This window comes from Columba livia, chromosome 3, assembly GCF_036013475.1.
Source record: "Columba livia isolate bColLiv1 breed racing homer chromosome 3, bColLiv1.pat.W.v2, whole genome shotgun sequence".
Classification (NCBI taxonomy): domain Eukaryota; kingdom Metazoa; phylum Chordata; class Aves; order Columbiformes; family Columbidae; genus Columba; species Columba livia.
The window spans coordinates 90,913,928-90,931,123 of record NC_088604.1 but is presented as its reverse complement, the minus strand read 5'-3'; the positions used below and the strand labels follow the sequence as shown (position 1 = coordinate 90,931,123).

General features: G+C 36.5%; 1 protein-coding gene across 2 annotated transcripts in view; it reads right to left on the bottom strand.

The window, feature by feature from the left end:
* The window catches only part of BABAM2 (BRISC and BRCA1 A complex member 2), a 172,846-nt gene that overhangs the window by 149,115 nt on the left and 6,535 nt on the right, over nt 1–17,196 (bottom strand). For both annotated transcript variants that reach the window (XM_065058171.1, XM_065058172.1), the window contains exon 3: nt 300–376. In XM_065058171.1, the coding sequence (XP_064914243.1) occupies nt 300–376 (77 nt within the window). The remainder of the gene's footprint in view (nt 1–299; nt 377–17,196) is intronic.

The window sequence follows — 17,196 nt, the reverse complement described above, 5'->3', positions numbered from 1 at the left end:
GGTCATGAGATTGTCTTAGTCATAACGTTTCATTAGAAATACTGGGGGGGGCGGGAGGGCAGATTTGTGACTTGTGGCTTTTAGGACTAATTTTCAAACTTGGAATATGAAGAAAGGCTATAAAAACTTATTTTAAAAATTAGATACTCTTACAGCTGTATCTTCTTAGAGCTGAAGCTTTAAGAAAAAACCCCACAAATAACCCAAAATCAATTAGACACACTGGAAAACTTAACATGATATAGAGCACTGTTACAAAATGAAAGGCCAAGATGAAATAGTAATAGGTTTTAACTTACATTTGAGTGTTTCTCCAGCATAAGGGATATGTAGCTTAAACCGATCACAGCTAGGTCCAGGTGTCAAGGACGTACAGCTAAAATGAAGATAAGAGAATAACGTGCTAAGCAGTTACAGATGGTAGCAGATGCCAACATTATTCTACAGGGTACAAACGAGTGACATAGGAAAGGCTCGTACGAGAAATACTCATCCTTACAATTCTGGGAAAGAAGAAAAAGGTAGGAAAGATGCAGGAAGCTCATTCTCTTTTCATCAGCAGTTCTCACGACAGCATGAGAATGTTTAGGATCTATGCAAACCATCTTCTTGTACATATTAACACAGAAAATATGAACATAAAATGCCCTGGTTTGAGTTACTAGAATAATATCGATTAGTCAGTCAAAGACATGAAATTCTCTACTTTGTATACAATTTTGCATGTCATAACTCTCCACTCATGCCACAGTAACATGGTTACATGCTCCCAATTCCTGCCATCCAGACACCCCAGATATATCTCCATTTTAATAAGTCAAGTCATTTTTACCTATTTTAACCTTTAATTTTTCCTTTGTGGAAAAGTCTCAAAGTAAGCCTCCAGGTGGGAAAGTTTCAGGATCAGTTATTTGATGCAATGTAAGTTCATGACCTGTGACCACTTCCTATCTCCTGTTTACCTGGGACACCACAACAGCAGTTGGTTCTTACAGCGATGAGCGAGCATTTTATGCACACAAAAGCCACTGAAAAACAGATTAGTGTCTAGACCAGACACAATCAACATTTTTGCATCTTTTAAGTCGTGCCAAAATCTTTGCATAACAACCAAATATCTCAGCTGCAAAATGAGAAACAGCAACACAAATTGCTTCACTAGCGGGAATGGTCCCTGGAGCTCTCATCACTGTGGGCTGGCTAGCAAATGACAGGTCTCAGTAGCAAAAATACTGGAAGTCCTTAGCAGGACATTGCTTTCCATATCTAGGGATCCCAATAACCCAGAAGTCTTCTTGAGAAATATTATGGACCCAGCACAAGAGCCACACTTTTTACAGGCCACTTCAAGCTCAAAGCTACTCTAGACAAACTCTAGACAAAACAGTGAAAGAAGGTAGAAGGTAAAATAACTCACCTAATCTCACATAATCACTGGTAGAGCTCTAATACCAATGACTGACAACACAATGAAACAAAAAACGTATTTCCTGGACCATGCAGCCAAAAGCAAAGAGACAGGTAGGCCAGAAAGTACAAAAATTCTGACCCCACCCTGTCAGATACAACGCGGTAACTCCCGCAGCTCTGTCTCACCGCAGAAGAGGGGCAATGTTAATTCTCACTAACATACTCAAAACGCTTCAGAAAGCCATTTCTCTCACATACTGGTTCTACAGTCTCTTGTCTTCACACTTGCAAGTTAAGGAAACCACATGCGCTAGCTTCAGATTGTTTTTATTCAGTAAGCTACATTTACTATTTAATCAAATTTGTGATCACATGTAGCTTCATCAAAAAGCAGCCACAGAACTACAGATTAATTAACTTAAATGAAGTTTCCACAAAAATACCAGAAAACATACGGAAACCACTTGTGTGTACCTAGAATCTAACACAGATCCAATTAACAGCCTACATTGATTCAACAAGAGTACACTACATTTTTTTTCAGTATCATTACAGAAATTAGATAACCATAGATAGATGTCCTATCTACACTTTAGACAGGCTTTTTGCAATGTCTTGTGAGAGCACCATGCAAAACAGCCTATAGCAGGGGTGTCAAACTCATTGTCACTAGGAGCCACATCAGCCTCATGGTTGCCTTCAAAGGGCCAAATGTAATTTTAGGACTGCATATGTTGACTGGAAAGCAAGTTCCAGAGAAGATTAATTCACATCTTGCTTCGCCCATGACAAACACACTGACTGGCTTTTCTTCTGGTAGAATACTACTTTGCATTTCATTGGAAGACTGATGATGGAAAAGAGATGATGTTTATCACACCTGCCAATGATGTCAACATGAAACTAAATGCAGCATGTTGGACAACAGGACCAGAGCTGAAAAATGTTTTGATTTAATGGCCTGGACTACTTTTTGAATTACATCTAGGTAGGTCTCAGAGCTGCAAGCATCACCACCCTCACTGGGAGTAAAATCAGTTTGACAATATGAAAGATTTGAGCTCCAGTGCAACTGAAACAAGAGAATATAATTTTTTCAAAGACATTTTTTTTAGCAGGCGAGAACAGCAAAACATGTGTGCCCAGTGTTAGGGTGTTTTAAAGGCTGTGGATGAATTTAACAGCTGTAGAGTATTATTATCTAATTTCAAGTAATTTCTAAGGCTTACATCACACATAAAGCCAATTCTAGGAAGCATACCAAAAAAAAGTAACCCCCAAAAAATCCTTCACAAGTTCCAAAATATCTCTGCAACATTAGTTAATATTTAATGGAAGTTTCTTTCAAAGTATCACAGGTCACAGTCTGAGGAACATTTTTCAAATACCATGAAAATAACATTGTTGTTAGCTTTTCAACAGACACAAAAAAATCTGATCTTGCCAATACCCTGCAATATTTTCTTTTAGCACAATGGGCCATTTGGAAATACTTAAGAAAAGAATAATATTCTTCAACATTAAAATAAAAGCCCAATTTAATGGTAAATGTCCCTAAAAGCAATACTAAGTATTTTTCCTATATTATCATACTGCACTTGAGATGGTTTTAATTTTATTGGTCTAGAAGTGATGGAAAATGACAGCATTCACAGCCTTTTTTTTTTTTTTTTGTCAAATTACTCTGGCGAGGCTGTGCGAGAGACTTCAATAACCACAACAGGCTGAGCAACCAGGCAAAAATCTTACATACATCCATTTCAAAGGAGGCAGTTACTTTTAGTATAAACAGTAAAAGAACAAAACTCCTAAGGCAAACCTAAACTTTGGTATATCTAGCGGTCTACGTGTGACCGTATTTCAACAGAAGGCCACAGATAATGGCCTGGCTATAGACATCACCTCCTGCTTGAATTTTCTTAACACACAGAACTGCTCATAATTACAAATGTACTTTACCCAGAAGCTTGGCCTCTGTCCTCTACAAAATGTCAGATTTTACATTTGCTGATCCTTTTACTTAATGTGGTCCACATGAAAGTCACACTGAAAAGGAATTACTTTTAACAAGTTCTTATAAAGATTATTTGTTGCCCTATCTTCACAGGGAATTGACAGATATCTGGTGTTGAAAAATAATTTCAGAAGCTGACTCCATCTTCTGACGAACAGATGTGCTATGTCCCTCTTTAGCAATGGAAAAATATTACACTGACTTGCATATGTTCATCTAAATAGTCAATATTTTACATAGGAAAGCCATAGAAGCAAGAATTAATGCTCTGATGCTCAGGGCAGTGATAGGAATTAAGTCTTTGTAAGATGATTAATGCTGTACCACAAGATCTCCCACAATGGTTTCCCTACTAAAATATCAAAAAAAACACCAACTTGACAAGCTTCAGAGACAAAGGAATAGGCTTGGAATGTATAGTTTAAAACCACGCTGCCCTACTCAAAGGATCTGTGCTGAGATCTACAATTGAAATCTGGTAGATGGAATCAGATATACAAGAAGCCGTATCTGCTGAGAAGAGTTTATCAGCAGCTTTTAGCTCAGTTCCTTGAGCACACAGTAGATGAAATTTGAGTTAAATCACATCCTTATAAAATACATATTCCAAGTAGGAGCAAAGTATAACATTGCATTGTTGCGTGTTTGATGCGTCTTGCATTTGGGATTGCCTGTGACCTGTGGGGAAAAGGTTTCTTTCACAGTAATAAAACACATGTAAAGTAAACCAGTTCTTATTCAAAGAAAAAAGTTACTGTCAGCACCAGATGCTTAGCTAGAAGTGCTCAGAATTCTTTACTGGCCACAAAAGGAAACAGGAAAGATTATCCAAGAGAAAAAAGAAAGGGGTGGAGAGGCATGAATATAAAAATAAATTAATAAATTAGAAAAGGCACTCAGTTTTGTTGCTTGGAACAAGGCATCAACCTATAATGATAAGTATAGTAGAAGGTACTTTTCTGCAAAATTAACAGTTCTTCCCAGAGTATTCTAAAAGCATCTAAAAAGTCAGTTCTAGTTGAGCTTAACATTAAGGTTTTCTCTTACACCAGTGTATTTCTAAATTGACTTTATTTATAACTTCTGTTTCATTTAAGCTAAAAAAAAAAAATTAAAAAATTGTTCCTTTCCTTCTGAGCCATTTTGATATTTTACAGGACTGAAGCCACGATGATAAGGAGGACTGTGATAACTCTAGTTTTTAACATGGTCTTCCTATCAACTAGTCTTCTACAACCATCAATCGAGAGTGTTCCCAAGACAAGCAGTTTTAAATTATCTGGGCTCTGCTAAAATCTTATCCAAAAATAAGTTCTGTGTCAGCTGAAGGAACCGCAATGAAAAAAAGACCTTAATCGTTTACCACCTTAATCCCTGAAGTCTGGAAAAAAGTGGTTATTCTATCCAAAGAATAAAACCAAAACCAACCAATCAAAACCACCAACACTGTCCCCCAAACCCATCCCCTTTATGTCCCAAAATTCCAGTCTAAAGATCATTCTTTGTACCACTTCTAAAGATCTGTTGCTTAAAATCATATAAATCCATAGCAAACATCCAGAAATGCCAGCAGAAGTACAATAGCTCTACTGAAAAAAGATACAATCTCCTTTTTATTTTGTCTTTTTTAATTGGTGGTAAAGGCATATGCCTCAATATTCATGTCAGATTTATTTGATTACTATCAAATTTCTTGATTAATAAAAGGTATGCTCTGTCATTCAACTCTATCAAATCACACAGAAGCTTTACCACCTTTTCTGTCTGAAGACAAATCATCTGTGAATTTTACTGTACAACAGCAAAGAAAAATAAGACTAAGAATTTTAGTCACTATGGTTTCAAAAACTTAATATTGAGGCTCCCTAGAGATATAAAAGCTTCTTTAATGTCTTGATGCTCAGACTGCTACACTTGCTGTTCTTGAGGATCGGTACTTTTTGGATAACAAACAACATTTTTTTTTTCACCAGGCTGTTGATGTAAAAGCCAAGAAAGCTTCACACAGCATTAGGGATACCTAGATGGAGAACACTGCTAAAAACCAGCACGCATACAAACAAAAAGAGCAACACCACAAAGGATGTTCTGACCACTGCTTGTATACCCAAGCCTTCCCAGCTCTAATATGCCTAGTATATGCTTATAATTGCTACTATTTATGTTATCTGAAGATACTGTTAAGGAAAAAAAGACATCAAGTTCCCTTCATAATACAAGAGGCTAAAGAAGAAAATTAGTATTATTTTAGTAACAAGACATGATTCAGTCAGCTAGGTGTTTAGAGGCTGAAAGTTTTGTCAGCAAGAGTCTAATATAAATCAGAGGCAAAGACAGGTAAATCTCTTGTTACTAATAAGAGGCAGCAAACTCAAAAGCTCCACCCGAAACTCTTACTGTGGCATTTGCTAAGAAAAACACAATGTTAAACTCAAGTAGAACAGCCTTTGTTGATGCATTTAGATTCTTCTTTTCTCCCATTTTTGTAGATGGAAATCTGCTCCAGTGCTCCTTGAAGATACAATATTTCATCCCATTTAATTAAGAATTAATTGCAGAATTCACAACAGATGGGGAAGTCATCTACAGAGGCATTAAGAATAATTAAAGTATATGGAGGGGGGAGGAGAGTGGAATGAAGGCCAGCAGGTGACAGGTTTTTTTGCAAGAATCACAAAACAGAAAAATGGTGAAAATCATGTTTTAGCGAGCTGACACTGATGGTGAAAACCTGTATCGTAATGCAGCTCCCTGCAACAGTCGACAAAAGTTTACAGGCTCCCAGAGGCCTGCAAACACACAAGAATACTGAGCAGCTGCTGCTGAAAACCAAGAGATCCAAACAAAATCCTGTCAATCAGGCAAAATTTGAAATGGGAGAGATAATCTAGTAAACCAATATTCATCTTCGGTTCCCCTTCTTCATACAGACATACGTATTACACAGATGAGAGAGAGGCACTTGCACTTAAAAAAAAAAAGACATACACCATTGCTTTTGTAAAATAATTTCAAGTGATTGCTTCTTACATACATATTTTAATTAAAATACTAAAATTTGAAAACCAATTAATAACTATTCCAAATAACTTTCTAATATATAAACCCACTGTTTTCATAAAACTCATGTGTACCCTAGCTAGTTTCTTCAAACTATACACAGAGTCTACTTCTGGTGTTGCAATACAGATGATGACGACGTTCTTGAATCCTGTTAGCATGGACAATATTCCATAACTGCAACAGCATTTCAATCCATCGTTATCAACTGGGAAACTTCAAATTGTCTCCAGATATGTCAACTATATTCCCAACCAAACCTTCATCTACTCTAAGTGCTGATTTTCCTATTTATACATATTTATGTTTTCTTGCATAAATTTCATCGTACTAATTGGAACTTACAGCAGAGAACTGCTAGGAAGAACACATACCCTAGGAAAACAACCCCTCACTTTTCTTCTGCACCCATAGGCAGATTAGCATTTTTTTAAAAACTTTAAATAACTACTTAAACCAGCTGCCAGCAACCTGCTTTCACTAGAAACACAACACAAAAAGCATCTAATGACTACCGTCATTAGTAAAACAAATATAGCGGCTGTGTCTTAACAGAAAACACATATTTCCTTAAAATGAGAGTTTGCCGAAGCAGATGTTGCAGGTGGGGTGAGCTCTGGGCCTGCTTCTAGAACTGCAAATCTTCTTCACATCTGCCCCAATCTTGTGGCAGGTGTCCTGCAGTCTCCCAAAGCACGGCTGCCGCTGCTAGAGGCAAACATTCAGCCCAGCCTCTATGGGGGAAACAGAGCAAGCATATGTGTGTGTGTATATATATATATATATATATAAACATATATATATGGAACTTGATGATACTCTAAAATACACCTTTTTGCAGTTTGATCCAGCATCACATAGAGGTGAACCGCACGTTACTCGTCACACCCCAGACTACTTCCTATCAAGAGATTTTTGACCTGTACAGTATTGCCATGAACCATATGTTGACCTAAAGAAAATGGGAAGAGCAACAGTAACTGTAAAGTGTCAGAAAATATTTATAATTCAAACTTGTTATCACATGGATCAAAAGATGTGCCATATTCAAATACAAAGCCTCTTGTCATCAACACTGTGACCACTTTAGAATGAACCAGTTCATTGCATGCTAAAGCAACATTGTTGGTCAAGAAACCAGTTTCTGGCATAGTGCTATTTCTAGTTACTTTTCCTTTCTCTCAGAGACTGCAAATAATAAGATGTAGACATTAACACCTTGTGAACACACTTAACTTTCCATTTAGCTATAGCTTTATTCAGCATGACTGTAGATAAGGGTAGTGGCAAACAATCATTGGAGCTTAAAAAACTTTTTTAAAATAAGTACCTCATATTTGTTCTGAAACTGTTTTGTTTTATTTTCAGGGAATACCGTTTAATTTAATTGTCTTGGTTTTACGTATTTTGCAATCATCTCAGAGAACTTTCCTCCTCTGTCAGGGGGATTGGACTAGATTATTTTTTGAGGTCCCTTCCAATCCCTAACATTCTGTGAACTTCTACATTAAATGAAAGCCAACTCCCTGATCACATTTTTTTTTTACCATCACAAACCCCCTGTTCATTTGCCCTAGGAAGGCTGACTTTTAGAACAGCTCTCTTCCAGTCGTAATAGTAGGATGGGTTGGAAAAGGCCACCATAACAAGAAATATGAAGACAGAGCCTATAGCCTGTTCTTCAGAGTTATTTTTTCAAGTGCACTTGTGAGTATATTTAATGTGGTGCTGGCTATCTCAGAAGTTTCCATTCATAAAATCCCTACAGCTTAGGGCGAGAGCTCATTATTTTGGGTCTCAAGTAGCTAATTACGATAAAAATTAAGAGTAAGAACTAACAACTGACAAAAGGATGTTCTCAACAAAACATGCTTTACAAACAACTTTTATAATCAAACCGATTACCCTTGTAAGCAAGATGTTTCATACATACAGGTAATTGCCTTTAACTCCCTTCAAAAACTACACATGGTGCAAATACTTCCCAAAAGAATAAAAGAGAAACAGAAAATTGAAATTTTAATGAAGAAATGATTCACAAATTAACACGAACAAGAAAATTCCTATGGGATAACACTCATAATGCACACTCCAGTAGATTGCTTTTGTAAACAAACTAGCGAACTCGCAGTATATAAACTATCTTTCTGTCACACGTTCAGCCAAGGAAGAGGCACTACTTCATTATACTGTAAGACCAGCTGTACCCCAAATCCTTGGAACTCATAAGCAAAGTTTTAGAGAAGAGTATAACCGAGTAGCAGATGTATCCCTTGGATTTCGCCTGCTGTTAGATTCAAACTCCTGTTTCGTATTTTCACAACTGCCATTGGATTATGTTTTACTTTGTAATGAGTTAGAACCTAATCTCACATGTTCTACCTCCACTCTTCACTAACATGAATACAATTTCTGAAGGAAAAAAAAAAAAACCACACACACCAGATGAGGAACATTTTTTCTTTTAGATTGCTCTAAAGGAGAACCGTTCTTCACCAAGTATGAAATTACAGTCTAACACCTGGAGTTTCAGATCCTTTCAGTGTTCACAGAAAGACCGTATTTATAGAGAAAGTCTCAAAAGCTAAGTTAATATAAACCTAAGTTTGAATAAGTCATTTAGCACTGCTCCCAATACCACCTGCAATAGCCATAAAGACTCCCAACTTATTTTCTAAGTAATTTATTTCACACCATAGAACTGTTTAGTTTATTGGAAAATACAAGGAACTGATACGAGGCATAAAATGTAAGGACTAAAAGCATAGTTTATGTTTATATGTTTTCCCCTTTTAATGGAGTAACTAAACAATATAAGGATGGGTCCAGTGATACTATGTCTTTTCAAATTTTCTCTTAAAGTTTTCTTCTATTTACAGATTTTGAGAGCTTTCTGGCCACAGATCTCCAATTATTTGATATTTCCTGATCTTATAAACTCTCAGAGAAATGTGTTACTAAAATGACCACAAATTTGGCTCTTTGGATATGAAAGTTAGACCAAGGAAGGATCACCACATTTTGAACATAACTCCATAGCTTTCAGTTGCACATACATTCAAAATCGTAACTTCAAATTGTGTATATTCATATAAAATACTACAGAGCTGGAGACACAGCAGAAAGCTTATGAAAAGATGGTGCCCAAATAAAAATATCCATAGTCCTCCTATTTCAGGCATTATTTTAGATTAATTACAACATTAAAGATATGCAATAGACTATAAATACATGAAAATCCTAATCATATACAAAAGTACAACAGATCACCCTGTGGAACCAGACCTGCAGAAAATAAGCTCCACACAGCTGCATATTACAGTTTCCCCATGAAGCCTGCTCATTCACATCCTCCCCCACCAGTGGGATGGGGGGAAGAATCAGAAGGGTAAAAGTGAGAAAACTCATGGGCTGAGATACAGACATTTTAATAGGTAAAGCAAAAGTCATATAGCAAAATCATAAAGCAAAGCAAAACAACGGATTAATTCACTGCTTCCCGTGGACAGGCAGCTGTTCAGCCACCTCCAGGAATGCTGGGCTCCATCATGCATAACAGTTACTTGGGAAGACAAAACACCAGAACTCCAAACATCCACCCATTCTTCCTTCTTCCCTCAGTTTTACATACTGAGCATGACAGCATATGGTATGGAATATCCCTTTGGTTGGTTGGGGTCAGCTATCCAGGCTGTGTCTCCTTCCAACCTTTTGCTCACTCCCTCCTTCTCACTGGCAGGTCAGTCTAAGAAGCTGAAAAGCCCTTCACCGCTTAGAAACAACAGTGTGTTATCAACATCATTCTCATACTAAATCCAAAAGACAGCACTATACCAGCTACCAGGAAGAAAATTAACTCTATCACAGCTGAAACCAGGTCATACTATTTTCAAGGCTGCACCATAAAGCATAAAATTAGTCTTCACTCTCTCCCATGGTCACCTCTAACTACACCTAAAGAAAGCAGTTCCAAGTACCTTCTTGGTGACAAAAAAATCCCCTTGTCCTCTGCAAGTACTTGTTCTTGCCCTCACAACCCAGTTCACTGTTTTCTCCCAGCATCACAGTAGGAGCTACACTGGGCTCATCCCTCATCAGCCTCACAGGCACAGAAGAACAAGTAGGAAGGACCCCCTGCAAGGACAAGACTACTTGAGCAGCAGAGTCATCTTTTGATCCCAGGGAAAAGAGAGCCCAGACTACCCAAGGTTCCTGTAACTTTGCATCTCCCACTCACTGCCAATGCCTTCATCTGTCTTTATGTCACTTCCAATGCTTCACCTATACCCTCAAGTTCTCCTCCCTCCTGCATCTATGTAATAAAACTGAATTTTGCCTATGTGCAACAGGTTCAAACCAAAACATCAAAAGCCACATAGAATATACAAGGTGTTTCAAAAGATGGATCCAATTTCAAAGAAATTTCATTTCAAATTGGGTCTGTCTTTTTGAAACACCCTGTATTATACCACTCAAAATCTCCAAGGAAATTACTTAAGTGTCTTCATTGCCTGTAAATGGTTTGCAGTTGGCCTAAAATCTAAAATCATACCACTTCTATAGTGTGTCAGTTAAGGCTTATGACTAAGATTTACGGCAGCCTGAAAAACAGGACAGATAGTCAACTATCAGTTAGTTCAAAAAATTCTCATTACAGAAGAATTCTAAACAAAGAACATGAAACATTGTATTATTCCCCCCAACTGAAAAAAAAAGCAGCCCTGGCTGAAGTGCACAACAAATTGTAAACTGACTTTTACTCAAGAGACTGAAACTGACATTCTAGGAGAAGAAGAGGTACAAAGACATTTTGAAAGGTCACTAGTAACCCTAACTACAAACAAGAGTAATCCAAACAAGTTTTTCTATTGATTGAAGAACAGACTATCCAAAACAGAGCAACAGGTACTCTCACATTTTTGGTTTATGAATATTTAGTGATGCATAGGAATCTGTGGTTTTTTAGGAAAATACAATTTTGGATGTTTTTATATTTGGTGCTTTTTTGCCTCTTCTCCATAATGGAATTCTGTAATTTCCTTTAATTAACTCAATTTCATTGGGATTCTTTTATCTTACAATAATAAAAATACTCAGTCCTAGTGGTATAATTTCATTCTTTCAGCCATATCCCACAGACTACAAAGAAAAGAACCTGTGGTCTACATGGCAGAGTGTTTCACCTCAGACATACCAACTCCCTTCTCTCAGGAATGACAAAATAAATATGTTCCCTTATATCAACTTTTACTTTCCTATGGATTACTTAAGAGGTTTACCTTTACCTCAAGGAATGAATTCAGTATCTTCAATAAAAATATCAATTTCAAAAGCAAATGAAACTGTTCACTTATACATACAGCTCTAAGTATTCTTTTCAGATGCTCGATTCCAGTTAGACAATAGTTGCTTCAAGGTATGTCTACACTGTGCAGTGCCAAGTAAACGCCTAATCTAAGTATACAAAAAAACAGATTAAAATACCTCAGGCATAGGACTGCATTGTGCAGTTATTCTGTTTCCAGTTGAGTTTGAGATATTCAACCTACGCAGCAAAATCAGTGCTCGACAGAGTTACTCAAATGGTCAGAAAAATTCATTTCTTCATCAGTCAGAAGAGCACCATGACTGATCATTCAAGAAACCCCAAAGCATTTATGAAGGGGCATTTAGAAGGGCAGCAATACAGATATGTCAACGTAAGTGCCAACAAAGGAGACTCTTAGGACAATAAAACTTCTCTTTGAAATTTTTTTACACAGGCTTACATAGTGAACAATACATTATAAGAAAAGGCCTGTACAGTTTTTGATGTCCCACGCTGTTAGAGATTCACTGCGTAGTTAGCAAATAGTGCAGATTCTGTTTTCAAAAATTAATGGTTTTCTGTCTCACAGAAGTTATTTACAGAAGTAAAGGAGTGCAGTACAGGAATCTCCTTCTCTGGAGACATTCAAAACCCGCCTGGACACATTCCTGTGTAACCTCATCTGGGTGTTCCTGCTCCGGCAGGGGGATTGGACTAGATGGTCTTTAGAGGTAGCTTCCAATCCCTAACATTCTGTGATTCTGTGAAGCATTCCCATTGATTTATGTTGGCTGTAATATAAACATGGCAGAATTAGATCTTCAATGCTGTTGCATACCGGTCTGTCAAGATTGAGCCTCTGATCATCTCCCTGTGCTTTTGAAGTCCCTAAACTCATCAGACAACAATTTCAACAAAAACACTAAAACAAAAAAAATCATAACCTTTTGCTTCAGCTTCATTACAAGTGTACATTAGCTATTTAATGTTATGCCATGTATGTGTATATGCATATAAGAGGCATACATAAAGTCTAATTGCATACCTAAGGCTGGAAGAATTTATGAAGCAGCTATTCAGGAATATATTCTTCTCTACTCAGCAGAAAAATAAAAAATTAAAAGCCAGTTGTTCTCAGCTTCAGGTGAAATGTAATATGCGTCCAAGATCCACGGTATGCTAGAGATCTGCCCAGCCTATATTAAATAAACGCTGCATCTGTGTGATGCAAGGATTTGGAAAAGGGAAAGAAATTGGACCAGGCACCAAACTATTAGATTTTAGATACAACAAAAAAAATTAAGTCTTGGGAATTGTTTCTCCTGCAGTGAAACACAATGCAAAGAAAGACGACAGACATCTACTACAACAGCAGAAAGTCCTGGACAGAGATCTACACTATATTAATGTAAGCCCTGGTTTTCAAGAAGTGTTCAATGAGTCACCATGATACAGATAGCCAAAACATACATTTAAATACCTTGATAAGTTACATATTTCTAACCGTTTTTGGTGCATATATCAGTACCACATCAGATGAAGTTCTCTTTAAACGAATTAGAAGACACTTGGCAACTGTATCAAACAGTTTCTTCTCACTTTTGTTAAAGCAGAAAACTGGTAGATATTGTTTTTTCAAGGTTAAGCAAAAGGAAGTCACCTACTGTCCCAGTCTAAAAATACCAAAGACATACTGTGCGGTATTTAAATTGAACAAATCTTAGGAAAATGTATGTAGTCTTTTAAACTAGAGCCCAAGTTACCACAATTATCTAATACTACCTTTACTTTTAAAAATCATTTATTTACTCATAGCACTTGAAACAGACACACACACACTTCCCTTCTGAAGAACTTCAGGCACTTTATTTAAAATTGGTGTAAAAAAAAAAAAAAAAAGCCAAACTTTGTGGAGAATATTTACAAACCTACTACCAAATGTACCTACTACACTTAGATCTTTGTCAGACAGACACATTGCCTTTGTTTTTTCAACATTCAGAAACAAATACAGGAGAAAGCCATCTTGGAGACAGTCAGTCTTTTTGGACCATCACAGAAAAATTGGTGTTTGAAGTTCCAAGCGCTGCTCCACAGTGACAACTCTCTCACATTGTCCCATCAGAGCTTCAGCCTGTTAAAATCCGCTTGAGTGACAACAAGCTACTAGTAGTAAGATTCTTTGTAGCAAAGAAATATATTTGTTATCGGAAACTGGAATGAAATTACCCTGTCTCCCCGAAAAAAAGACAAGGTCTTATATCAATTTTCATTCCAAAACTTACTACCTTTTTACATGTATAGCTGCCTGGACACTATTTAAATTGACTTTTTTAATGAACTGTAACTAGGGCTGGCTTTTGGAGTTTGGCTTATATTTCAAGCATCCTCAAAAATCATGGAAAATCATGCTAGGGCTCATTTTCAGGGTAGTCTTATTTTTGGGGAAACAGGGTAGTGCAAAAGTAATAGTTCATGACTTATCCAATAGAGTAGTAAGGGACTCATAAGACCACACCTCTCCTAGAAACTTCCACATCCTTTCAAGGACACATTTTACTCAGAACATCATTATTTTTTAAAACAGCTTTTCATAGTAATTGCGTTCAGAAGTCAGACTCATTAAACCTCATACATAAACAAAATGCATGTTAAAAAACCCCTACCTATAGATACCAATGTGAATGGTGGAATGTGAACTTTCCTCAAGTAACTGAAGTAGAATCTTTCAATTTAAATGAATCAAACGCAAAAGATTAAGCAAAAGCTTTAAATAACCACTACAGTATTGTAATAGTATTTCCCAGTTAAAAACCAATATTATTTCATGAAATACTCACGTAAAATGTATATTTACTTTAAAAAGGGAAATGCCCAAAAGAAAAGGAAATACCAAAGCATATTGCAGTCTGTTTGATAACACAAAAAAGTAAATCATCACTGCTCACTAGGAAGCAAGGCAATAAAGTTATAAATATCTTATTACAGCTTGATAGTAAACACATAGGTTACAATCTACTCTAGACAGCACTACATTCTTTTGACCACTCTTCATAGGTTTCTTCCAGGAACCTAACTAAGTGTAAACACAGCTCAGTATCTAGTAAAGAGGCAGAAATCAATAGCAAATCAGAGTGGTGCAAAGAACAAACTACCAACATGGTTTACTACAAATCAGTTACATAAAAATTCCACAATTAATCTCCTCATAAATATGGAATAGTATAACCAAAGAAGTATGAAATCTAAAATTCTGTTATAAGTAAAAAAAAAAAAAAGCATCTTAATATATGCAGCATTAAATCACTGTGTTCATTTTGAAATTACAACACATTAATTTAAAAAACAGAATAAAGTTTGTTGAGTAAGAATAGGCTTGCAACACAATTTGAAGCTCAGGCATAGGCCCTGATGAACAGCTGTAAGGGAAAAAGGTTCTCAAAGGCAATGACCACCACAGATATGGTTTTCACTATTCTAACACACCATAGGAAAAGCAGCAGCCTCCTAAGTAACTGGATTCTACATTACACATTAATTAAATACCCTTCACATAGGAAAACGTCCTCTATTTCTAAATCTACCTAACAATCACTTTTCCCTATTCAATATCTCTCCCATGATTATATGTATAAATGCTAAGCAAAATGCCTTAGCCACAATTCAGTTGGTTATGACTAGATTTTAATATCTAATTAAGCTGGGTCATTATTTCAAAGAGACACCACTGGAGATTAACTGAATAATACAATATATGGCACTGACTCAACTGTCAGCAGTATTTTCTTTGGGTCTAGAATAAGGTAATGCCCTGTGCAAGAGTTAAAACACTTTGATCCACTCTGTCATCTCAAAGAAAGTCTTTTATTCATGCAACAGAAACGCTTGCCAGGGTTTTCTTATCACCAGAATCAATGCAGCTAAAGGTGCTGTATTTCAGACATGACCTAACACTCTGGTTCTATTTTTGTTCACTGTGGAGCACTTTTTACCAGAAAGAAGGTAGTAGCTCTGCAGTCTGACCACCTACCTTTTTATTACTATTTCTACTGAAGAGTTTCCTTTTTTCCTGTCATGGCATATTGCTGAGCTCAGCTCAGGGGTACTCACATTTCTTTCTTACTCTGCATCAGCAGTGGTTGTAAAACTACTACAAACAGGACTCGATCCTGAAGGTCCTGCTCATAGATGTAAATGTATGCAAGTGTCTGATGAGACTGGTACTGTCTAATAAGTTTGTAAAACACACAGACATTACGGAACTGTAACATATTATTATAAAACATTTACATACTCAAAGACTGCAAAACAATAGGATTTCCTTACTATGACATATTTCCCTCCCACACCTGCAAGCAAAGCAAATTAACATATCAGCATACTTCATACTTTTAATCTAACATCAGCTCTTTAATATAGTTCATAAAACACAACAAAACCAAGTAGTCAATCTTAGCAATAAGTTAGAACAAGTGAAAAATAAGTACCTTACTAAAACCATCTGACTTATGGATTGCCTTTTCAAATAATTAAAGGCTTAATAAGTTTTGTTATTTGCAAATCAAAATCAACTGACATGATAGGCTATAAACCAGAGACTTGATCGTGCACTGGTGAAACAAAAGGAGAAATCCTTCAATTTTTGAGTTGAGAAGGCCAAAACCAAGGCTCTGAATGGGCAAGACCTTGGAGATATTACTGTATTCAGTCTATGACTATGATTCTTTGTTAAACACTGCTCCAGTTTCTAAAACCTAAGAAATGAAAACGGATGGATCTTTAGTTTGTAAATTTTGTTTTGTTATACACTGCAAAGCACTGGTTCATCAGGGAAGTTGAGTAACTACAGTAACCCTTAATTGTCTATCAGAGTAACAGTGTGGAACATGACAGTGGAGCAGCTATGCAGCTCCTCCCTGTGACCCAGAAGCTTCCAGTTGTTTCCATTTTCAAAGTTAATAGCTATTGAGATGTTTAAGTATTTTAACATCTTAAAGGTTATATTAAAATTTTGTTTATTTTATTCTTAATCTTCCATGCAACACACCAGTTAAAGCATAAAATATCTGCAAGTTCTGTAATAAATTCAAGCTAGGTTACAGAAGAAATGTGTTCACAGCCCCTTTCATGTGTCAGTAAATGCGCAATCATTATTCAAAAACAAAGTTTCTGAACTGATAGTACTTATAAATGAACATAAGTCATTTGAGATCAAGAACTGCTTTTTATTTATCTTCAAACATTTAACCTAGCACCTCCTCCTCACCTTCCTGTTGCACTTTAAGCCTGATTCAGCCCCATTGAAACTGAAGGGAGTTTTGCAATTTCTGTCCTGAGCCTCATCGTCATTACTCTTAGCAACTGTTCGCCTCATTTTTCTCCTGTTTCTGTCCAACCTCTATGT